At 46.3% G+C, this 26,282-nt stretch overlaps 1 protein-coding gene across 2 annotated transcripts in view; it reads right to left on the minus strand.

Annotated features, from left to right (window-relative positions):
- TBC1D22A (TBC1 domain family member 22A) overlaps positions 1-26,282 on the minus strand; it is a 348,432-nt gene that overhangs the window by 148,028 nt on the left and 174,122 nt on the right. For both annotated transcript variants that reach the window (XM_087448729.1, XM_004437993.3), the window contains one exon: positions 11,017-11,126. In XM_087448729.1, coding sequence (XP_087304855.1) covers positions 11,017-11,126 — 110 coding nt within the window. The remainder of the gene's footprint in view (positions 1-11,016; positions 11,127-26,282) is intronic.

Raw genomic sequence — 26,282 nt, forward strand, 5'->3', positions numbered from 1 at the left:
CATACATGAAAACTACAAAATGTTTGTGAGAATGAATTAAAGAATATTTAAATAAATTAAGAAATATACTACACTTATGGATTAGAAGAAATAATATTGTTAATAATACTGTTAAATTCTGGACAAACTGACATATAGATTCAACATAATCCTATTCAAAATCCCAGCTCCTAAGGCTTTTGTGGTAGGAAAACTTTACAGAAAAATGCAAAGGACCAAAATCCTCAACACAATTTTTTAAAAAGAACAAACCTGGCGGACGTACTCTACCCAACTCCAACAAGAGCTACAGTAATTAAGACAGTATGTACTGGCATCAAGACCCATTGAGAGATCAACAGAACAGAACAGTGTCCAGAAATAGACACACACTTACACCATCATTTGATTTACAGAAGAGGTGCCAAAGCAATCTGTTCTGGAAATAAAACAAAACTGTTTTCAACAAATGGTGCTGTGTTAACTAGGAAATCTATATTTTAAAAATGAACCACGATGCCTTCCTCACACCATACAGAAAAATTAAGTTAAGCCAGATGATAAACCTAAAAGTAAAAACTAAAATTATAAAGCTTCTAGAAGAAAACCACAGAAGAATACCCTGGCATCCTGTGAGAAAAGATTTATAACTAGGACAAAAAGAAAACCATTACCACGAAAGAAAAAAATGATAAATTAGATTTCATCAAAATGAAATTTTTCTGCTCATCAGAAGACACTGTTAAAAAAATGAAGTGACAAGGCACAAACTCGGGAAAAAATATTCTCAAGACATTCATGTGTCTTAACAAAAGATTGCCATCCAGCATAAATAAAGAAGACAGGGAAATGCAATGCTGGTGAGGATGTGGAACACCCAGACCGCACATACGTTGCTGATGGGTGTGTAAAAGAGCGTAACTAATTTGGGGAAAGATCTGGCTGTTTTTCATAAAAATTAAATAGACTCCTATACTATGACCCAGCAAGTCCACTCATAGGTATTGACTCGAGAGAAACGAAATATATGTCAACAAGAAGACACGTACATGAATGTTCACAGAAACTTTATCCATAACTGCCAAAGATCAGAAACAGCCCTGGCTTCCCTCAACAGGAAAACAGATAAACTAACTGTGATATATTCCTACAACGGAGTACTACTGGGTAATTAAAAGGAATGAACTATTCATTCAGGCAACAACATGGATTTTATGTTTTTCAATGCTCTTATAAATCAAATTTTTTTTAATTTTCATTTTTAAATTGTCTGCTGCTCAATGACTCATTCTTAATGAATCTTCTGCTTCTGCCCCGTAACCAACACATTCTTGTCTATTTAATAAACCTTTCTAAAATGTTGCCAAGAATGCTCCACTTTATCAACTGGGGCTCTAAAATCACATCTCTAAAGATTCTTCCACACACAGAGCACGATTCATCTGGTGTCTGAGACAGGAACAGATTTACATGGACTAGGTGCTTCATTCATTCCTTCTCCCGTCCAGGGGCTGGACACAAGGCCACGGCTCTGTCTTGCTCCACCGGACGGCTGCACTGTTCTTTCCAGAAGAAAACAACAAAAGCCAAATCAGGGCCAGGGGAGCTTTCTCTCTGCCATCTTCCCAAGTAACAGACACCCCCTTTGTTCTTCTCTTTGAGTTTAGCTGGGACCTCAGACCCCCCCAGGTTCCAGCTGTCTCAGCTCGTTTCTGAGAACCCTGAGCCACCTTTCAAGCTTGCCTTGGGGGGGTTTCTCCTTTCTGGAGCATAAACTTCTCCAAGGGCTCCCTGCGCAGGCACTGGTGTCCTGTGATACGTCTGTCCCTTTTCTCCTCACTGGCATTATCTTCAACGGCTAACTCACAACAGCTGTATTTGAGGGACACCCCCCACCAAGACAGCGCCCACTCCAGCCCCCAGTCACGGGCCTGGTCATTTCACAACCTTTCTCTAAATGGGTCACTGTACCACCACATTTCCAGCCCTTTCTCTGACAAGTTCCAGGTTGACATAGTCACTTTCCCCAATATTCCCATCACTTCCATGCCACCACCCAGTTCCTAGAATTGAATAATTCTTCCCCAAGGAAAGGAAATGTAAATGACTAATTATAAAAGGCAGTGGCTCTTTCCTACTCAGAGGCTGTCCTGTTAGGTAATGAATCTGCGAGGAACAGGATGACTTCAAGGGGGGCAAACATGGAAGCCGTAACTCAAGAAGTAACAGCTGCCGACAAGCTGGCGCTAGTGGTGTTAGTGAAATGAAAGGGCTGGCAAAAGCACCAGCATAATCCCCTAGGAGCCCACGGAGGCCTCACTCAGCCTGGACGCCACTGCAACCCCAAGGCGGCAGGGCTCACACGGTGCCCTGGCAGCAGCCTCCCCCAGAAGCCACACTCAACACCTGTCCTCCTGGGGCCAAACGCCACCCCCTGTTGTAGGGTGGTCCTTTGCAAGGAAATAGTCCGTCAGCCGGCACTGGCTCAGGACTTCTGTGATCTACACCAAAACCATCTCTAAAGGCAGCTACTGATACTAAACAGCATTAGAAAGACACAATCTGAGACACCACTGGCCCACCAAATTATTTTTAAAAATTACATCTCTGGCTGGAACCCCACCCCAGCCCAGTTAAGTGAGGAAAACACCTGACCTTCTCATTCTGAGACCCGAGCGCAGATCTCTTCTGCCAACTGGACGAGAAAGCCCACATCGGACCCTCTATCTCACACTCCAGACTGCCCCCTGGTCGCCGGAGGCCAGAACCCACATGCAGTTGCCCTGTGCACGTCAACTCAGGATGCCCGCAGAACAAGGTGCACAGAGGGCGAAATGCAGGAAAATGGGCAAAGACCAAATGTGAAAGAAGTGAAAATGAGGAGAAAGAGGAAATGAAGCATTTCCCCAAATTAAACTTATCTGAACTTCAACAGGTACTTACAATCAAAGCTACCACACAATTGAGAGAGGAAACCCAGAAACTCTGCCCCAGCACTGAGGAGTATTCACCACTGAAGCTTAAAAGTCATCGACTGGGAAGCTCACCATCATGGCTTCTGAGCTGTTACCCCAACACCCCTGTTTGTGCCCCAGCCAGCCTGGGCCACCCCGTTGCACTGTGGAAACCCCCAACTGCACAGTCCGCTAGGCCAGATTCAAGCGACCAATTTCACCACAAAATAAAGAATTTTCTCACAACCTCATTCACTTTCAAGACAAAACCACCCCATTGGATAATTAATGGGCTCACACAGATGATGGGAGTCTACTCTAGATCTGCCAACTACAAGCCCAGCCTTCTCTATAGTGTTTCTCAATGAGGTGCTGTTAAGATTCTTCCCTAGGCAGGACTTGTCCATGCATCGCTGGACATTTAGTACTCTGATCCCTGCCAACTAAACGCCAGTGGCATCCCCCAGTTATGGCAACCACCAAAAAACACCCCACACACTTCACAGCAATCCTAATGAGGCAGTCTGGCTCCCCACTGCCACCTCCCCCAACTAAGGGCACTCACAATGCCACAGCTGACAAGGCCTACAGTCTGCCTTGGCGCTCTTTCTTGACCTGGCCCTCCCAGGCCTGTTCCACCACCACCTAGTTTAGGCTCTCATTTGGGCCCTGGATGGCTCCCTCCCTAGCCCAACACGCAGCCCCATCCCTCAGCCAGGTTAGATGTCCCTGAGGGCGGTGCCCGTGACCTCACTTCAGTGCTCACACAAAGCCAGCAGCAGCTCCCACACACTGCCCTGAGAACGAAGTCTCCCCCATAACATTACTACACCTGGAAGCACAGCTGCTTCTCTCTCTCTCCCAGCACCAAATACCCCTCGACAAAAAGAATGTCTCTTCCACAAACACCTAGTGGGGAGGGCACCAATCCATCCGAAATGAGTGATCAGGCCCGAATACCTAAGGAGGACACCAATCACAGGCCTTTCTCAGAGCTGCAGACAGCCTCCCAGCCTCAGCTCCAGCCCACTCCTACTCCCTAAGCCATCCAGGTGAGTCCACGTCATGGAGCCTCCCCCTAGCAGAATGCCAATCCCCCGCCCTGGTCTGTATGGCTCCTTGGTAATAGCTGGTTTGGCCATTTTTACAAATGTTCTGTGCATCCTGGAAAAGAATGCAAACTCTCTATGTGCTGGATATGGGGTTCTAGATATGGTCGGGAGCCCAACCTTATTAACTCTGTGCTACAGATAGTCCCTAATCTTACCAGTTCTTGTCTACGTGACCAGTAATTACTGAGAGGCAGGACAGCCGGAGCCAGACTGTGTGGGTCTGAATCCCAAGTCTGCAACTTACTAGTCACACAATGGGAAACACCTTACAGACGTGTGGTGGGGAAACTGAGCTACACAAACAAGTTAACACATTCAAAGAACTCAGAACAGTGTCTGGCACTGACAATGTCTTCCAGTAATTCTGCCAAATTTTTGCTTCTCTCTCTCCCTCTCTCCCCTTCCCTCCCTCCCTCCTTCTCTCTCTCTCTCTTTTTCACACACACACACATGCTCACAAGCTATACTATGTACATGTACACAAATGCTGTCAGAGCATACATTCAGGATTGTATCCTCCCCGGTAAACTTATCCACTTACTTATCACTAGGCCATGATACTCTTTATCCCTAATAACGCTTTTTGCCTTAAAATCTATTTCATCTAACAGCTACACCAGAGCTACAGAGCTACTTAACTATGATTTTGGTTGGTACTCACCTGCTGTGTTTCTCCCAGTGCCATCCTCTGCACCTTCGTGTAATCTCAGGTTTCAGTGTCTTATAGGAAGCACATAGCTGGATTGTGTTTTTAAATCCCATATCTAGCTCAACAGTTATTTTTCTTCAGAATGCCAAACATATGATTCCATTTTATTCTGGCCTCTGCTGTTCCTGCTGCAGGCTGTTTTCCATCAAACTGTCCACCTAAATGTCCTGTTTGTAGGTCACTGTCCTTTCCTATGAGATTTTCTCTTATCTTTCATATTTAGCAGTTTCATTCTCATTTCCCTATGCGTGATTTTTTAAAAATTCCTCTTTCTTGAGACTTGTTTTGTTTACTGAATATAGGTAACAATGTCTTTCATTAGTGCTGGAAAATTCTCACCCATTATCTTCATAAATACTATTGGCTTCCCTCCAGGATATTTTTTCTTTCAAGACGTTTTCATTCTCCTATATTCTCTCTCTCATGTTTTTATCGTCCCACTCAGTGATTTTCTCAGGCCTACATTCTATTTTAACTAATTGTCTTTTCTGCTGTGTCTATAGTAGTCTATAGATTTTCTCAGGCCTACATTCTATTTTAACTAATTCTCTCTTCTGCTGTGTCTATTAATTTTGGTTGCTAGAAGTTCTGTTTTTTTTAAATCTGCGAGTTCTTTTTTCAGAGTTTTGTTCTTGATTTTAAACCCCTCCTTTCTCCTTGATCATTCGAAACCTACACGATTTTTGGTTCTGTTCATATCACTGTTCTAGGATCTCAAGTCCCTGGGGTACAACTCCTCCTGATCGCAGCACAGTGACATTCACTGCGGGCACACCTTTCTCTGTTTTGTGCTTTTTCTATTGTGAGTTCATCTTCGGGGGCTTTTCTGTCAGAAGACCACAGGCCTGTGTTGTGAGAGCATCCTCTAGGGCAGCGGTTCTCCATGGGTGGTCAGCCAACTGCTGTGGTCCCTGAGACCCTTTCGAGCCCAAGAGTCCACGAGATCAAAACTGCATTCACAATAATACTACAGTATTATTCACCTCTGTCACCACGTTGACATTTGCACTGATGATACAAAAGTGATGGTGAGTGAAAATGCTGGCACACTGGCATGAATCACAGCAGTGCTACCAAACTGTATTCTCTTTTTTTTTTTTATAATTTTATTTATTTATTGTTCCCCCCAAAGTCCTAGTAGATAGTTGTATGTCATAGCTGCACATCCTTCCAGTTGCTGTATGTGGGACGCGGCCCCAGCATGGCCGGAGAAGCGGTGCGTCAGTGCACGCCCAGGATCTGAACCCAGGCCGCCAGTAGCGGAGCGCGCGCACTTAACCGCTAAGCCATGGGGCCGGCCCCCAAACTGTATTCTCAATGCCACACACTGACAGCTAAAAAAAGGGCATTTCACTTAAGGATGTCCTTGATGAAGGAGGAAAAGTTCCTAATTTTATGATTAATATCATGTTAAATCTCAACCCTTGAGTAAACATCTTTTCAATATTCTCTGTGGTAAAACAGGAAGAACACACAAAGCATTTGAGATGTACCAAAAAACAGTGATTTCTTCCAGAAAAGCACTTGGTGTGACTGTTTGAGCTGTGAGCTGAATTAGATACATTTTTCAAGAAACATCATTTTTACTTGCAAGAATGACTAACAGGCAAACTAATATTCAAACTTGGGTATCTGGCAAACATTTTCTCAAAAATGAACAAAGTTAGCCTGTCACTTCAAGGAACACAATTAACGGTATTTGTTGCCAATAATATTTGAACTTTTAAGCCAAAATTTGAATTTTGGAGAACTCTTATCTGCCACTCTGGTTTTGACAGCTTCCTCTTATGAGATGGTGGCAATATTAACAAATGTGATTTTTTGATACTGTATGATGAAATTTGTGAATATTTAAAGATCTGCATGCCTCAGTCATCCAATACCTTCCAGATGACCAATGTCTGATGGTACAGAACCATGCACATATAAATGATCCATTCAAAGTGCAAGACGGCTGATGGATCTTTTTTTTTTTTTTTTTTTTTTTTTTTTTTTTTTAAGATTTTATTTATTCATTTTTTCCCCCCAAAGCCCCAGTAGATAGTTGTATGTCATAGGTTCACATCCTTCTAGTTGCTGTACGTGGGACTCGGCCTCGCGTTGGACGGAGAAGTGGTGCCTCGGGGCGTGCCCGGGATCCGAACCCGGGCCGCCAGCATCAGAGCGCACGCACTTAACCGCTAAGCCACGGAGCCGGCCCCCGGCTGATGGATCTTAATGTAACTGAGTACAAAGCGTTCACTGATGAGGCTTCAGATTTCACGTCACAACTGACCTTCAAGAAACCACCGTTTGTTAAGTTGTGGTTAGTATTAAAGAGAAAACATCTACAATTATCTGAAAGGGTTATTAAAACACTCCTCCCTTCTCCAATTACACACCTGTGTGAGGCTGGTTTTTCTTCACCACACTCCAACCAAAAAACCGTATTACAACAGACTGAATGTAGAAGCATATGTGAGATTCAGCTGTCTAAGTCAGAAATTAAAGAGTTTTGCAAAAAAGTAAAACAAAGTCTTTCTTCTCTCTAAATATTTTTGTTTTGGAAAAGTATTAATTTATCACATAAATACGTTACTTATAATAGCATATATGAGTTTATCATTGTTTTAAAATGAATTACTAAATATTTTTAAATATCTCAGTTTGAGTTTCTAATATAGTAAATATCAATAGTAATAACACAAATAAGCAAAAGCTCTCTGAGCTCCTCAATACTTCATAAGAAGGTAAAGCAGTCCTGAGACATGAAGGCAGAGAACCTCAACTGTAGAACCATTTCACTTTGTTTCTGGATAGCACTTAGATTTCCCCAGGACCTGCTTTTATCCTGTTTTTCCACCTCACCAGGGCAGTAAAACCTAACTCTTAGCCATTACTGTGTCTGACAACTGCCCTCAAATTCACGGGAGCTAGGGGGTTCATCTCTCTTCATTTCTGAGGGCTCCCTCATTAAGGAGCCCAGCCACGCACTGTAGACAACTCCTATTCAACATCACCCAGGCTTCCAGGCATTGGGTGGGAGGGGGCAGCTTGTTCTTTTTCCCAGTTTGCCACCTCCCTGAACCAGAGCCCCCTCTCCCAGCATCTGCCCTCCATGGCAGTCCTCTCTCCCACTCCTGCCACCAGGCTGTGAGCCCCTCGGGGACAGCAGGGGATGGTGACTCATGTGCACCCACGTCCTGCGACTGGCATGCAGCGCCTGGAGATGGCAGGTGCTCACCACACTCTGGCCACACGCACAAGGCAGAGCCTCAGAGGAGGCCCCAAGTGAACCAAAAACACCACTGCTCCTACCCAGGATATTCGAGGGCAAGAAAAATGAATAGATGTGGTTTCTGCCCTCTAGAACCTCTCCAGCAAAATGGAACTCATTTCTACTTATTTTAGCTGGAGATGGTCATAAAGCAGAGTAGAAAATCACAGGCTTCAGGGATCAAATGTGGGTCCCAGCACAAGCCTGGGCACGTGGCTCACCTCTGGTGTGCACGGGTGTAACGTCTGCCCCGCTGTGAGGATGAACCACCGTCTGGAGGCACCGACTGGCTGGAGACACTCAAGACAGGCTGGGTGCCACTTCCTCACCCTCCTCCCCGCTGTTACTACCTACCAGCCCTGAGAAGCCCTGCCACTCCTCGTGAGGAGGGCCACTGCGCAGAGCCTCGGCCCAGCGACTCTGACTCCCTGAAGCCTCTTTGGCAAAGGTGTGGACGGTTAACATAACATGATAAATAAACCTGAACTTCACAAAAGGCAGGGAACAACTGGTGAAGGCCAGGCTAAGTGTTTACACTTAACAAAACCAAAAACAGGTTTTTTCAAAGGTTTTCAATCAGAGCAATGATGTGATGAAAAGGGTGCTTAAGGAAGATCGTTATTGCAGTTCTAAGAAGAATGGAGAGGAGAGGGTTGAGACCAGGAGGAGGGAAGTGAGCTAAAACACAGAAGCAGCGAACAATCAGGACAGAAGCATCCAGTTCCTCAGGATACCGACATCCCAGTCCATTTCTCCTCTTGATTTTAAATCAGTTCATATCCTCACACTTATTCAAACTTAAAATGGCTGCAGTACTTGCACACACTAAAAAAGTCCCCCAGAAGAGCTCGCCCGGGGTTACCGGGGATGGCCCTATCTAAGGGAATTACAATCTCCCCAAGTCCCCCAGATGGTGGTAACTGGTATCCCTGAGCACTTGCTCACACAAGGATCACGTGGAGTCAATCGCAACCACGTCAGAGAAAGATGGATGGCTACGGCTGGCCTGCTGTGTGCTGCACACACAAGCACCAGAAAAGCACCGGCCTTACACACCTCACCCTTGTCAAGGAACCGTTTCATCAGACAACAAATCTCAGGTGAAAAATGAAAAGCTAGCATCGATTTCACTGTACAGCTGATTTTATTTACAAATAGAAGGCAGATAATCTTGTATTTAAACGGCAGAAGTTCCATCACTCGTGTGATCAGAGAAGTGACATTTGAAATTTATAAAGTTTCACATTATGATTCAATCTCTTTTCTAAGGGAGAAAAAAGTCTTAAGTTTTACGAGAAAGACTAAAAAATATGAAAATATTAACAAAGCAGTGAAATGATGAATTGATACATGGGCCGAATTATGTCCCTAGCGGGCACATTTTTCTTTACAAAATACAAAATCAGTCACAAGGAGGTCTGGATCAGGTTTCAGATACAAGGTTTCCAGGCTTCAATTACAGGAAGGGCTTTTATACTTGCTCTTTGTCAATTCCTAAGTTATCAGAAGTAATGTGAGCCCACACCGTTTCTGTCAATACAATCTTTCTAGCTCATTTATTCAAATTAAACCTCAGGGCCTAAATCTTCAGACCACATCATATAAAAGCCTCACTAGGACCAGCTCAAATCAAGTCACTTAGCTGAGTCTCTCCAGTCAGTGGCATCAGGAACGAGCTATGACAATGGCTCAGGAAAAGCCAAACCCTGATGGGAAACGCATGTGACAAGTGCAACCCCGTCACATCTCCTCTCTCTTCAGGTGGCAGGGCCCCTCTTCTACCTGGGACAAAAGGGATCCTGGCAGAACGCACAGATGCCCGCACAGCCTCCATCCCTGTGGCAGCCATCTTTACAAAGGACTGTCTGCAAATGAACGACCAGAATGAACCTTGGACGTGTGGTCCCTCAGAAAACTTCCATCGACCACAACCCTGCTCTGGGCTTTTTACCCTCCTGTAAGCAAAATTCATCGTCCCTCCTCCACGTCTCACTTTATCCCACATACGGGTCCTAGGGAGCACACGTCTTATGCCTCATAAAGCCACCCTTACACATCTACCTCCATCCCACGCCCAGCTCCTCGCGGGGCCTGTCGCCCTACTTCCCCCTCCTTCCCCAGTGTGGAACGCAGCACTTGGCACAAAGCAGGCATCTGGGAAAGATGTATTGGCGTAAGATGCGCCTAAAATGGCCCACACCCACTTGAGGGCCGTCCATCTTCCTCGTGATTTCCTGCTACATCAAGAGGCTTCGGTCCTCCTTCCCGCCCTCTACCTGCCAACAACATCCTTCCCAGGCTCTGAGTAGGATTCTTCCCCCAAACTGCTTCCATCAAATCATCCCTGGCGCTGGGAGACCTGTGGCTCTTCTGTGAAAATCCCAGGCACCAGCCCCACTGACGACAAATCCAGCCAGAAGAGCAGGACTCCCTCCAGCTCGTGCTGCTCTCTGGAACCAGCAGTCAGACCCCCGGCCCAGGACCTGCAGGGGCTGTGAGGCCATCTGGTCACAGGCCTTGTGTTACTGATGAGAGGCTGAGGGCCTAAATCTGATGCCCTTTAAGGGGCAGATTCCTCTGAATACAGTTTGCCACCCACGGGCAACAGCTTGTCAACAGCCCACATTTGGTGCTGGTACCACTTGGAGTTGCAGGCAGCAGAGCTGGGGAGATCGGAAACTGTGGGGATCAGACTCCGTAGAGCAGAACCCCACTCCCTCGGAGCCCTGCACCACACCCTCCCGCTGGAACCCTCAGCAGGACACCACCACTGTCCCCTGAACAAGGGCCCACACATGTGCACACCCCCACACACGGTATTTCTCACACTAGTCAACCCTGAGGAGTAGGTACTACTCCAGATGTAGAAACGGAGGCTTCAGAAGGTAGTATGTGGTGGAGCCGAGATTCAGAAGCAGGTCTGTGGCATCAGGCCCCACGCTCTTCACAAAACTGATGTTCGACGCAGAATCACATCCCCCTGGAGTCGGTGCCAGAGGGGCTCACCTGAATGCCATCGAGCAGCTTGCTCATGCACCAGTACGTGTCAGCCTCCACGTTGCGCAGCACTTCTGCAGGCACGCGGGAGACGTCGGCAGCGTCCACGTCCTCTTGCTCTGTGTGCCGCGGAGCATGGAAAAGACAGCGAGCAGTTAACCCACAGAATCAACAACACAGGGCGGAGCGACTGAAGAGAGACCCCCACGCTGTGTCAGACCTCTCTCAGTCCCATTTTCCTTGCTCTAACTAGAAGACTCATGCACTCTTCCCCCTCATCACTCAATGGTTCTCAAGTTTAATACCTAATTAGTTGCAGATAATTAATATTCTTAATCTTCTCTGATTAATTAACATAATATATTGTAAATGATTGCTTCTCAGGCATTTTGCATGCTAAGAAGAGAGAACCTAAAATATATTACTTATTCCTAAGAGAGACCTGAAAGTTTTTTCAAAAGATTTTTAAAATTCTGTTTCTAATATATTCATCTATTCATTCAGTAATAATCCCTCTAAAAACCTGTTTCCAAGGTTAGGGACTCCAAAACTACACTGGGTAAATACTTCTACGGGATGAGCAAATACCCAGGAAAGCAGGAACACAGATGTGTTTGAAAAAAAGAACAGGCAATGGTGCTATAAATAACTTCCTTCTTCAAGTAGAAGAAACCGAATGAGAAAACATAACTTACAAGTTTTAAAATGCAAAACAGACACCTAATTGAAATGGCTTACCAGATATTTGAATAAACTAATTTTAGATCCTTACAAGAACTGCTATCATCCAGCTTAACATTCATAAATGTTTAGAAAATTGTGTATCCTATCTTTTTTATTTACTTTTGCTTTATTTTGCAAATGTGCATGGCATCTCTGCAAGGAAAATGTTCTTTAAGAAAAGAAACATTTTAGCCCAGAATATATGTAGGAAATTTCAAGGGGGTGAAAATGACAATACTTATAATAATAATAACTGCTAACATTTACTGAGTGGTTATTATAGGCCAGGCACTCTTCTACATGTTTCAAATGTACTCATTCATTTAACCGTTGTCACAACTCTATTGTCACTACCACTGTACCCCTTAGAAAATGAGGTGCTGAGAAACAAGGGACATGGCCCAGCTGCAACCTGGTACGCGGTGGGGCCAGGACGTGGTCCAAGGGCCCATGTCCCTAACTGCCCCCACAAAGGAAGACAGCTCTGCGCTCTCACAGGCACACCTGACACTCGCGTTTCTACCGTTTCCTCGCTGGCAGCCCGACACAACTCCTGACTCCCACTAAGGTGTGTGGCTGGAAGAACCACGATGGAGAACCTCCCACTCTGTTCTGTGTTCACAATAGAAATCAGAAAGGTAAAAAGAGGGGAGGGCATTTCCGGGCCAGCATCCCACGCAGTGGAGCCGGCCGGCTGGGCCCTCTCTGGGGCCTCAGGAACCTAGACAGGAAGGCCACGGCCCTGCTCACGCACCCAACACAGCACAGCCTCACGGCAGTGCAGATCCTTGAGAAGAGAGTCCACTCAGTTCAGCTCTTAAGTCCCTCATCACAGTACCTCTCCTGGGACATGTGAGAGCATATCTGCACACGTACACAAACGAAAATGGCACGCTTAGTCCCCCATTCAGTCATTCACTCAACAAGTGTTTTTTTGTTTTGGTTTGTTTTGGGGGGTCTACTTTACTGAAATGTAATTCACATACCCTAAAATTTACCCTTTTAAAGTGTACAATTCTGTGAGTTTTATTATATTCACAGAGTTGGGTAACCATCACCACCATCTAATTCCAGAACATTTTCATCACCCCAAAAACAAACTGTACCCATTACCCCATTACCCCCAACCCTTTCAGCCCCTGGCAACCAGCAATCTGCGTTCTGTCTCTGTGGATCTGCGGGTTCTGGACATTTCATATGAATGGAATTACACATGTGGCCTCTTGTGACTGGCTTCATTCACTCAGCACCACGTTGTCAAGGTCCATCCATGCCTAGCACGTGTCAGCACGTTCCTCTTTCCTATAGTAGAAGAACATTCCACTGTATGGACAGGCCACGTTGTGTGAATCACCTGTCCCTTCTTGGACACTGGGTTGTCCCCATGCTGGGGCAACGTGACAACATACAGCAGGTATGGTGGCTCTGTCCCTACACTCCAGCCATTGGGCACAGAGATGAGTAAGAGTCAGTGCCCTCAAGAAGCTCAAGGATTCAAGTGGACAACAACTTTAAAAATTGAAAACACAAACATTTAGGTGTCAGAGAGTCACCCGGGTATGAAGGTGACGACTCAGACCCAGGCTGTGTGCTCACCAGCCAAGGTCCTGGCTGGCAGACCCATGTGGCCTGGGCCCTGGGCCTCTTCCCTCTGACACAGGACTGTGATGACAATGGCCTGGCCTGCTCTGAGATCCCTCCTCTCAGCCTGAGCACGCCTGTGACATGTGCACCCTCCAAGATGCCCTTCAGGGCTGCGGGCTATCCCTCCCACCCTCAGGCACCCGCTCTGCCCACTGGCCTGGCCCAGCAAGGCGCCTGGCCTCAGAACTCTGCTGTCCCAGGAGGCCAACGTCTGACCTGAGCGCACCCTCTGACGAGCCCCCACCATGACTCTGCAGGAAGACACTGGCTCCGGATTTCTATGAGCAGCCTAGGCAGCAGGTGTTATTTCTGCCAGTTCACAGACAAGGAAACTAAGTCTCCGGGAGGCTCATTAATGTGTGCTGTAGGGCCTGCCCCCAGTGCCAGGTCCCGCCCATCCTAACGCCTTTCCAGCTGCAAGATCAAGTTCAAAGACAAGAGTGTTAAGTGGCCTCATCACAGCGGGGACTACCTCGCTGGAAAACAGCTTCGACAGAATCAGTTCAACATCCCACCACCCTAGAGCAGATGTGATTTCATTTTCCAATCTCAGGGAACTGAGTCAACAACGATAATCAGAGGACTTCTTTGGAGACACTTCCATCAACGTGTTCTCTCTTTCAAGGGCCTTCAAAGCATCGAGCTACTTCCTCAGCTGGAATAAAAGTCAACAGGGGCCTGAAGCCCCCCTCCCGGTTCACAGAGGCAGCCGGGCCCACACAGCCGGGCCCGCAGGAGGCAGGCTGCTGCGCCAGACGGGCAGAAGCCAAATGACTTTTCTTGATCTGTTCAGCTGGCTTATTATTTTATCCGAGGAAATGTGGCAGCCTGTTCTAAGTGTCATTTCTCACAATGGACATTTTGTTACTCTTCCAAGTAATGAAGTAATGGCATTTAACTCAGAGAACCCCTATGCCAATTTGTCTTTGAAAAGTCAAGACAATCGGAATGACCCAATATTGTCAGAATGAGATAAATATCGATCCTGCCAGAGAAAGCATCTGACGTGAGAGAAGGCACAGAACACTCTGGAAGGCCCCGGGCTGTGATCAGAGAGTCAAAGCTGAGGGACAGGCCCCAAGAGCAGAAAACGCCCCTCAGGGAGTGCCCACAGGAGACGGGGTGCTCGTGGTTCCTGGAGGTGTGGCCTGGAAGAAACCATGAGAAAATCAGCACATTTAGCACAGGTTCCCTCAGTTAGATGCGAACCTACTAAACCATCTGCCGTAAGGACCCAGGAGACTCAACACTGTGGGGTGGGAAGGAGTCCTCAGAGTCAAGAATCTGAAATGGCGAACAGCCGTGACAGAGTTTAACTCAAGACCATCTGACTCCAAAGGTACACACCTCCCACCAGAGCCCGCCGCCCCCGCAGGTGCCATGGGGCAAGCAAGGAGGGAGATGGGAGGGGTGGACACCTGAACAGGGACCCACAAGGAAGCCCTTGTGCAGCAGCCTGAGGAGTCTAGTGTTCATGTCGGCAGCCCCGGAGCCTACGCTGGGCAGGACTTAGCTCCCTAAACGTGGGCCACGCCAAGTCACAGGGGAGAGGCCAGGACAGCCATCCTACGGGAAGACTCGCCAGCTAAGATCACAGATGAGAGGAAACCACAGAAGCTGAAGAATTCCAGGAAATCCCAGGGTTCAAAGGAAGAAATACGATTCAAAGGGTAAAACCGATAAAACCACAGGTAAAAAGAGAAGAGGCAGTACTCAGCTGTCGATGAGCGGAGGGTGGGCCTAAAGAGCAATGCTGCAGCGGACACGGCAGGAGCAGGGCTCTCGGGCCCCAGGGCCTCGGGAATTTGGGCTCAGCTCTTTCCTACCCAAGCCGTGCAGACGCTCCACAAGCAGCGACAGGAGGGGCGGGTGTCCCGTGCAGGGCACACAACCCCCTCCTGGCCAGGCAGGACTGATGGGCCCTGGAGCCAGGACAGTCAGGGCTACTGTGGTTCTCTCTAAGGCGACATTTACGCCAAACACATTATTAAAAATAAAGGAATTTAAACCAACCTGTTTCGTCTGATATTTGACTAGACTCTATGTATTACCTATATCCCTTAATCACACACGAGCATTAACACCGGCACGAGCAATGCTGTTTTAGAGCTGCAGCTGCCCCCTCTTCCCCACATTATCCACAACACCTCCTTCAGGGGCCGGGCCCTGAGCCCTGGGGACACCAACTTGAGAAAGGTGGGATTTTGACCTCAAAGAGCCCTCAGGGTGGCAGAGAGGCCAAAAAGTGCACAAGCTAACCCAAGGGGCTCCTGTGGGAGGCAGAGGAGGCACAGCCAGAGCGCTGGGCAGAAGATCAGCAGTCCCAAGCGGACTACTCCCGAATATGAAGGCACAGAATGCAAAAACAGACATTTAATTTAAAATAATCTCACTTGTCTTCTTAGATCATAGAAAGGCTTTAGGGGATGATTTAAATAAAATTCTTTGAAAATGCTGTCCTGCTATATGATTCTTAAAAAAGCAATTTGTAAAATAATGCCATCTTTTTTTTTAACTATTCTGTTCAGGTCATATTGCCTTATAACGTTGTGTAATTTCAGGTGTACATCATTATATATCAGTTTCTTTATAGACTGCATCACGTTCACCACCAATAGTTTAGTTTTTATCCATCACCATATATATGTGTCCCTTTACCCCTTTTGCCCTCCCCCACCCCCTTCCCCTCTGGTAACCACTAATCTGTTCTCCTTAGCCATGTGTTTATCTTCCACATGTAAGTAAAATCATACAGTGTTTGTCTTTCTCTGTCTGGCTTATTTCACATAACATAATACTCTCAAGGTGCATCCACGTTGTGACAAATGGCATGACTGTGTCTTTTTTATAGCTGAATAGTATTCCATTGTAGATATATACCGCATCTTCTTTATCCATTCATCCGTTGATGGGCACTTGGGTTGCTTCCACATCTTGGCTATTGTGAATAATGCTGCGATGAACACAGGGATGCATAAATCTCTCTGAATTGTTGATTTCATGTTCTTTGGACAAATACCCAATAGTGGGATAGCTGGATCATATAGTATTTCTATTTTTAATTTTTTGATAAATCTCCATACTGTTTTCCATAGTGGCTGCACCAGTTTGCATTCCCATCAGCAGTGTATGAGGGTTCCCTTTTCTCCATATCCTCTCCAACATTTGTTAGTTTTTGTCTTGGTAATTATAGCCATTCTGACAGGTATTAAGGTGATATCTCACTGTAGTTTTGATTTGCATTTCCCTAAGAATTAGTAATGTTGAACATCTTTTCATGTGCCTGTTGGCCATCTGTATATCTTCTTTGGAAAAATGTCTTGTTCATATCCTTTGCTCATTTTTTGATCGGGCTGTTTGTTTTTTCTTGTTGAGTTGTATGAGTTCTTTATATATTTTGGAAATTAAACGCTTGTCGGATGGATATATGATTTGCAAATATTTTCTCCCAGTTGGTGGGTTGTCTTCTCGTATTGTTCATGGTTTCCTTTGCCTTGTACAAGCTTTTTAGTTTCATGTAGTCCCATTTGTTTATTTTTTCTTTTGTTTCCCTTGCCTGCGTAGACACAGTATTTGAAAAGATATTGCTAAGACCAACATCAAAGAGTGTACTGGCTATATTTTCTTCTAGGAGTTTTACGGTTTCAGGTCTTACATTCGTCTTCAACCCATTTTGAATTAATTTTTGTGTATGGTGTAAGATAATGGTCTACTTTCATTCTTTTGCATGTGGCTGTCCAGTTTTCCAAACACCATTTTTTAAAGAGATTTTCCTTTCTCCATTGTACGTTTTTGGCTCCTTTGTTGAAGATTAGCTGTCCAGAGATGTGTGGTTTTATTTCCAGGCTTTCAAGTCTATTCCATTGATCTGTGTGTCTGTTTTTCTGCCAGTACCATGCTGTTTTGATTACTATAGCTTTGTAGTATATTTTGAATTCAGGGATTGTGATACCTCCGGCCTTGTTCTTTTTCTCAGGATTGCTTTGGCTATTCAGGGTCTTTTGTTGTTCCATATAAATTTTAGGACTCTCTGTTCTATTTCCGTGAAGAATGTCATTGGGATTCTGACTGGGATTGCACTGAATCTGTAGATTGCTTTAGGTAATATGGACATATTAACTATTTTTATTCTTCCAATTCATCAGCATAGAATATCATTCCATTTCTTTATGACTTCTTTGATTTCTTTCAATAATGTCTTATAGTTTCCCATGCATAGGTCTTTAACCTCGTTGGGTAAATTTATTCCTAGATATTTTATTCTTTTTGGTGTGACTGTAAATGAGATTGTACTCTTCTTTTTCTGCTAGTTCGTTATTAGTGTATAACTGAATTTTGCATGTTGATTTTGTACCCCACGCAACTTACTGTAGTTGTTATTTCTAATAGTTTTCTGGTGGATTCTTTAGGGTTTTCTACATATAGAATCATGTCATCTGCAAACAGTGAGAGTTTTACTTCTTCTTTCCCAATTCGGATCCCTTTTATTTCTCTTTCTTGCCTAACTGCTCTAGCCAAAACTTTCAGTACTATGGGATTGAACACCAGTGGTGAGAGTGGGCACCCTTGTTTTCTTCTTGTTCTCAGAGGAATGGCTTTCAGTTTTCCACCATTAAGTAAGATGTTGGCTGTGGGTTTATCATATATGGCCTTTATTATATTGAGGTACTTTCCTTCTATACCCCTTTTATTGAGGGTTTTTATCAAAAATGAATGTTGGATCTTGTCAAATGCTTTCTCTGCATCTATTGAGATGACCATGTGATTTTTATTCCTCATTTTGTTAATGTGGTGTATCACACTGATTGATTTGCAGATGTTGAACCATCCCTGTGTCCCTGGAATAAACTCCACTTGATCACGGTGTATGATCCTTTTAATGCATTGTTGTATTCAATTTGCTAACATTTCGTTGAGGATTTTTGCATCTATGTTCATCAGCAATATTGGCATGTAACTTCCCTTTTTTGTGTTGTCCTCATCTAGTTTTGGTATCAGGGTAACGCTGGCCTCATAGAATGAGTTAGGAAGCATCCAGCCTTCTTCAATATTTCGGAAGAGTTTGAGAAGGATAGGTATTAATCTTCTTTGAATGCTTGGCAGAATACACCAGAGAAGCCATCTGCTTCTGGACTTTTATTTTTTGGGAAGTTTTTGATTACTTTTTCAATCTCTTTACTTGTGATTGGTCTATTCAGATTCTCTATTTCTTCTGCAGTGCTGTTCACACTTTGTATGATGGCTAGCACTGGCCCCACCCACTGAATGCCAGCAGCTCCCCTCACACTAATCATTCTGACCCCCAAACTCCCTACAAGTTTCTCAAGCCATTTCCAAGGGCAGTACCACCACCCTCAGGAACTTTTTCTCTAGGGATATTTATCTGTGGAAAAGATAGACCTTAATTAAACTATCTTGATGGCTTAAACAACATTTTTTTCCTTATTGCAAAAATAATAACTGTTCATTGTGAAAATTCATGTTCTCTTTTCACTCTGTACCCTTCTGCAGAAAATAAAAAGGGATAGTTTCCCACCCCAACCCTCACCCAGCATGAGTTCTGACTACTCCACCAGACTGGATGGGTGCATGGATGGATGGATGAGTAGGTGGGTGGATGGGTAGATATAGGAAACTAATAATAAAGAATGGAGGATAGTCAGCCTGGTAAGAAGAAAACCACATAGGGATATAACTGCTACTTTGAAATATCCAAAAACCTGTCACAGGTAAATAAAGAGCAGAAATTTTCTACTCATGCCTCCACGTCCAAAAGACAGAAAGGGTCAATGGATGAAAGAATAGGCAGGTTGATGGACTCAAACTAAGGACACTGTGGCGATGAGAGCTGCCCACCCAGGAGAGTTAACCAGGCAGTAATGACACCTACACCACCAAAGGACAGAGTGTTTCTTCTGAGCTTCCACAGTGCGTCCTCCTGTGCTAGGGCCCATTCCATCCAAAAACAGCCTGCTGAGGTAAATACTCCCATCTGACAGACGAGGGCCTGCAGGGGGGTAACGGGCCGGGAAGCGGCAGAGCCAGCCCATGAACCAGTCCATCTGACAACAGAGTCTGTGCTCTTTCTATCGCTTTTGCCAACACTGAGATGGGGCGGAGCACCGAGGCCTCTGACTCAGAGAGGAGGGGAGGGAAGAGTCATGGCTTCCTGATCTCCCTTGTGTGGCTACAACTCAGAAAAGCCTAACTTGGTAGATAAAAATAGCAATCCCTCAGTCATGAAACATGGGTCACATCCTTCTCCTCAGTCATACAGCAAGAGTCTGTCACCACCACAAGCTCACCCAAGCCGGGGGTCTCCCGGGGGGCTCCTCTTTCACAGCCTCCTCTGCTCAGGGGACACCCGCCCACCTTGCAAGACATCAGCATCAGAAACGGCCAGGACAGCAGAGGTAGAATCTCATCCTATAATTCCCAGGGAGTGTTAGAAAGTAAAAGGGCCTGACACAGCTAAGCTCTCCCTCAGAGAAAACCAAAGCGGGTAGCTTGGTCATCAGAAAGAGGGAAATATCTCAAATCCAGAGCCTGTAACTCAAGGGATTCCAGGACACTGATCAGGGACACAGTCTGGATAGCGGCCTCCCGTGGCACAAGCTGCGGGGAGAGAGCCGGCACCTGCTGGTGGACAGGGAGCAGCTACCGTTGTTACGGCTACGTTAATCACCCACGTCGCACAAACCCCGCAATAAACCTCTCCACATAATTAGGAGCTTAACTGGTAATCAAAAATATTCTCTTCTTCATAAGCAAGCTGGAATCGCTCTATGGTCTAATCTTTTGCACTGCCCAACTTGGGAGTTTTAAATTTGAAACCCTGACACTTTGGTGATGGAGATCTTAGCACTTAATTACATAGATTTGGGCTCCAATGCAGAGAAAAAAGTCCTGCTTTGGGGAAAGAAGCATCACATTCAAGATTATAAATTCAAAAAACTCTCTGGCTCAGCAAAAACAACTACTGTGATAATCAAATTGGTTCAGCAGTAGGAAGGTTTAATTCTAAAATAATGTCCAACTCGAGATTACAGACTAAACCACCATCACAGTTCCCAATTCTGCAACGTGGCTAAACACCTGCAGCCTGCAGACACGGGCATCCAGTCTGGGGATGGAACACCAGGAGACAAAGGTCACAGACCAAGGACAAAACCAGGACAATGCCCTCTCTGCTGGCCAGCAGAATGGCATGATTCAGCCACATTCAACCACCAACTTCCTGGCCCTCAGAGAGACTCCAAATGACAAGGACCAACCAACCTCACTCTCTCGCAAACAGCACAGCTCTGCTTCCCGTCCCACCACCCTTCCCCCAAGTACACCCCCAACTGGGGGTCTCCAACCTCACAGAACCCAGCCGCAGGTGGAGGGCCCAGTGGCGGGGGGAGGGGGGGGCTATAGCATTGGGTCAAGCAGCTATTCCACTCTCAGTACAAGAACACCGGCATCACATTCCGTGCAGAAAAGATCTCTCGACAGCACTCTGGAAAATGACAACAGTGGTGTGGGCTCTGAGCTAGAGAGTGAAGGGAAATTTCTGTATCTTTGATGATCCTTGTTTTTATAATGTCAATTCTGCAAAAGAAAAAATTTTAATCTCATAACATTCTTTTGGCTTGACTGGATCTTTGATGTTTTAATAATGCTGTGAGTAGGAGTTTTGTTAATAGAAATGCCATTGGTTGACATACTGATTGATTCTATTAACATGTATTGAGCTTTTATGTGCTCAACTTTTATGTGCAAGAAACTGTGGGGCCCGGAGAAAGGTGAAGATGAAACAAAGAAGCCCCCATAGAGTCTAGGGGAAGGGAGGACGCGTGTGTGCATGGATCTACTGACTCACTGATTCATTCATTCTCCATTTACTGACCTCATTTATTTATATTTGCTGACCAGATTTATTTATAGGGAGATGCAACTCACACAGCCACATCTGTAAATAAAGAACCAGCAAAGTGGAGAGTGAGCAGTGCGACAAGAGACAGACAGGTGGTGCTGGCAGGTTCAGAAGAGCATGGAGTCCTTGGCCCCTGGAGAGGCAACAGCATGGAAGATGTGGCACTGGACCTGAGCCTCAGAAGACGGCAGAGCTGAACGCACAGTGATGGGAAAGGTAATGTGTGGGAAGCCCACAGAAGCCAGCGCCAGGAGGCTGTGCGGAATGAGGCAGGACTGAGGCAGGAGGAAGAGCAATGAGGATGATGATGCTGGCCCTGGGGGCCAGGCTCTAGGGCTGGACTTCCCTCCCGAGGAAAGGGTGCCCTTGGAGACATCCGAGCATTAGAGTAACTCCTCACGCTGGTGTTTGCAAGCACGGCGGGTGGAGGTGGAGAAGAGATCTGATCTAGGGACGGTGCTGCGGAAATGAAGAGAAGGCCAAAGGCAGTGGACAGGCTCCCAGCCAGAGCCTGCAAACCCCAACCACTGCTGAGGCACAAACGGAGAGCTTGGGCCCCACCACTGATGCCCCGCTAGTTAGTAAAGATATTTGCAGAGGACAGATCAATTCCACACCGTGAAATGCCAGGCACTGGACCACCCGCTGCAGAGGACAGAGGTGGCATGCCAGCATGCTGCATTGCCCCCTACCTTTCCTCCATGACACATATCACCAGCTGCGTCACTCCCTACTATGTCCCTACTTGTCTGCTTCTGTCCCCCCACTACAGTAAGAGCTCCTCGAGAGCAGGACCATGTCCACCTTATTCTCCATGTCCCCAGCACCTCCAGGAGTGCCTGGCACAAAGCAGGTGCCCAATAAACACGTGCCAAGTGAATGAATGGACTGCTGTCCAAGAGCTCACAGACCAGGAGGACGGCGTAAGTACATCAACAACTAGAACTGAAACACAGTGAAAATTATGCCAAGATGTTCTATGAAGTATGAAAAAAAGATTTAATCCCAATTTCTCTGGTTAAGAGAAATATCCAAATTATTGCTGAATTTAAGATAATACATCAAGACTAACTTGCTTCCACTAATGACAGTGCAAACAACTTAATAAGAATTTGTTCAAACTGAAGCAAGCATTCTTCCAAATACAATATATTCTAGCTGCCTCTTTTCCGCAAAAGCTCCGAGTTCTCTGAAAAGAAAGCAAAGCTCTTTTCTGATTCTGAGACACCCTTGAAAAGCTGCCATCATCGCTGAGCTTGCCCTGAGAATTGGTGACACGGTTTCTCAGAAAACAGGATGCACATTTGACCCCAAAGCCCGGGGGCCAAGTGTCTGGCGGTGCAGGCTTTCCTCCTGTTCCCGCCCCTCTCCTGCACTCCGAGAGTCAGAAGCCAGACACACACCACCTCCACAGGAGCACACGGATCATTAACCCCTGCAGTGGTCATCTGAGAGGCAGCAGTGCTGGGAGCTCTCCTCAGGCTCACAGGACCCACAGTCACTGCATTAAAGGACTTCGGCCCCTCATTATCTCTAAATGAGGAAAGGAGTAGCAGACTTTCAGCTAAGACCTTCTTTCTGATGCCGTGTTTCCAATTAGAAGGGTAGAGATACCCATCTTTCAGAAGGGTGGCTGACAGGAGAGAGAGAATATGATTTCTTGAGTCATGATAATCTGAAAATGCAAACTGATCATAAATCAATCCATTGAATTCATTTACTCTCTTTATCTAATTAAGTCAAAAATAATTCCTCAAAGGATAAACAGGTCTTTAAATCAATCAGTAAAATGCTCCCTCACTCAAATCATTAATGATGCAGCTGCATGGAAAGAAAGATGGACCAACACAAGACTCTGCTCATTTCCAAAGGCCTTGGTGAACCACGTCGAGAAGGGGAAAAAGGAATGCATGTGGGGTGTTCCACTGCGGCAAAAAGGCGAACGAAAGGAGTGTATAAAGGCATTTCACCCACAGTGACAAGGAAAACAAGAACACAGGACAACCCCAGGAGTCCTGACTGCGCGTGTGCAGCTGGTCAGAACAACCCTCCAGGGACAAGCCCAGGACAGACGGAAACCTGGTCCACGTCACAACACACAAACTTACAACGGCTATAAGTGAAAAAAGTAGGAAGTCAAACAAATTGGGAAAACATCTGCAACACAGTACAGGCCAAGGCTCAACATCAAACAATCTACAAAGAATTCTTTCCCAAAAGGAAAATACATAAGTCAGCCCACTGAAACTGAGGAAAATACCTGAAAAGGTTATTTAGAAAAGGCAGTCAGTTAAAATCATAAAGAAATGGCCAACAGCACTAGTTAGTAATAAATTGAAATAAACATAATGAGATATCCCAGTTCACCTATAAAATTGGTCAAGTTTCAAAGTTTAAAATACACACTCCTGACACAGGTCATGAGAAACAGACCTTCTGAAGCACAAGGAGCCTACAAAACACAGACGTTCTGCTAAGGGAAGGATAAATGGGTTCTGAAAAGCAATCTGACAAAATATGTCAGAGCCCATTAAAATCCACAGAGCCCTGCTGAGCCCAGATGGGGCACCAAGCACTGAGATGGCGGCCCTGGGCCCTGCCCTCACATGGTCTGGCTGGGAGCTGGGTGCCAAGGTGGAAGTCCAACACCAACGAGAACGGGCAGGACAGGCCCTGTGCCCCACAATTAGATGGGGAAATGGTCAGTCAGTATGAATAAGGTGCCCTTCCACTTGACCAGTAATAACACAATGAAAAACCAAGAAATACACTCACAAAAAGTCATACAGCAAGTACCTTTCTTGTTGAGAAGATGTAGAATCTTAAAGTCATTGGCTAATTGGAAAAGTCTGCTGCTCTAACTGACAGACAATCCAGCTTTCACTGAGAGCTCCAACAAGGTGACCGTGGCTGGGGCCATTTACAAAAGAGTAAGCTGCTTTCATGGTCAATTCGTGGTCCTCAATAAATCACTCAGACACATCAACTCCAAAACTCCGCTCATGTTCTCATGCTACTTACAACGCAACTGGGATTCCTCTGATCCAGTTAACAGCGAGAGTGGGGAGTGGCATTCACCGGTGCTCAATATCTGAGGGTCATGCACAAGCACTCAAATGAGTCTCATGGCCACTACCTCTGCAGCAATTCCAACATGTCTGCATGAAAGGCTGTCTGTGGTCACTCACTGGGCATGGCCTTGCTAGGAACCAGGCTGGCAACCCAACCCCTTGGCTAGATTTCAGTAGCTCTTGAAATGCCCCTGACCGCCCATCAATCGGGAATTGATACATTTCAACACATTCTTCCCTCTGTTACATCCAGCAAATGGACAATAAATGGGAAGTAAAAAACTGCTTACACTGTAACTATCCCAACTCAGTGGACTAGAATCCCAGGAAGGGTATGAGGCTACCGCAGCACAACCCACCTGGATGGACATTCCAGTACTGCAGCACAAGGTCAAAGCCCAGTGGGACTGCTTCCTTCCAGCTTTTTCTGCAATATACTTCTGTTCAAAATAATGCAATCAATTGTGTTGGCTTTTCAATTTGTCAATAAAAAGAAATTTGTTCCCCCAAAAAGAACACATAGACCTCCTTTAAAATACAGGGCCCCTCTGCCCGGTGGCGTAGCAGTTCAGTTCACGCGTTCCGCTTCGGCGGCCCAGGGTTCACTGGTTCAGATCCTGGGCTCGGACCTACTCACCGCTCATCAAGCCATGCTGAGGCAGCATCCCATGTAGGGGAACTGCAACTCAACAACTATGATACACAACTATGTACTGGGGCTTTGGGGAGAAAAAAGAAAAAGAGGAAGATTGGCAACATGTTAGCACAGGGCCAATCTCGCTCAAAAAAAAAAAATCCACCATCTTCATCACTTAAAAAAATACAGGGCCCCTCCCTTCCTAGTGGTCTGACAGCATCCTGGCTCGTGGCCAATGCAAATACTACAAGTCACGTGTCGTTAAGGAGGGCCAGTGGGGCCACTGCATGCTGAAAAGGTACTCAAGAAGCATAACTGCAGAGAAGTCCAACAAATAAACCTCTTCCTAAGTGACAGGCATCCAGTTTGCCAACAGCTCTGCCCCTCTCCATCCCTGCCCTAAGAAGCCTTCAGATAAAGTGTGTCGCAGGCTGCCCAGCCTTCCCACACAGGCGGCACAGAACCACGGCTCCAACCCAGAGCAGTGCCAACTACTCTGCACCTGCCAGAAAATCTAACGGCTGCAGCAGACAGCCAGGAAGGGGCGGCAGCCCCACCCTCACACTGACAGGCAACTGTGTCACCCGCGCTCAAGCATCACAAGTGGACTCAATGCGCCACAGAAACACACGCAGCTCCTGCTGGACCCAAGATCCAGCAAGCTCACTCCTGACAGCCTTCAGATAATAGGCTCCTCCTGCAAGCTGGATGCCCTGCTCCCACACCTGCCTCTCTGTGCTCATGGAAGGCTAAAGAGCAAGCGCACGGCCACAGCCTTGCTGCGTCCTCCCAGACAAGCAGCCTGCTGCACGGCCCCAGAATGCAGAAGGGCCTGCTAGCCCAAAGGCCCTGTGACCCACCCGGTGCAGGGCCTGGGCCTGGGGAATGGTCCAACTTTGTCTCCAGAGTCACCTGAACTACCTACCACACTGCCATTGCCCTGCACACCCTTGAATCAAGGAGGAAAAGCAAACGAAGACACACGTCCTTGTAGGCACTCAAAATGGTCTGTCCATTAGGTTTCACACTGGAAGGTTTCCATTTCCCTGAACAATAAGCATAGAGTGCACTGGGAGCTGGGGAAGGCAGAGGAGAGGACTCGGTGGCCATTCCATCCACAGCCAACACACCTGGATGGGAAACAGAAGAAGGCCATGCAATGGCCGCAGCCCCAGCGGTCCTGGCCTGCCCAGACCTCAGAACCATGGGGCCCAGGCAGGCGCATGAGGGGCACCATGTGCCTCAGTGGGGTTCCCAAGGCATGTCCAAGATCTGGGTGGGG

Source organism: Ceratotherium simum, chromosome 25 (assembly GCF_057802395.1).
Source record: "Ceratotherium simum simum isolate JZ-2026a chromosome 25, ASM5780239v1, whole genome shotgun sequence".
NCBI lineage: Eukaryota > Metazoa > Chordata > Mammalia > Perissodactyla > Rhinocerotidae > Ceratotherium > Ceratotherium simum.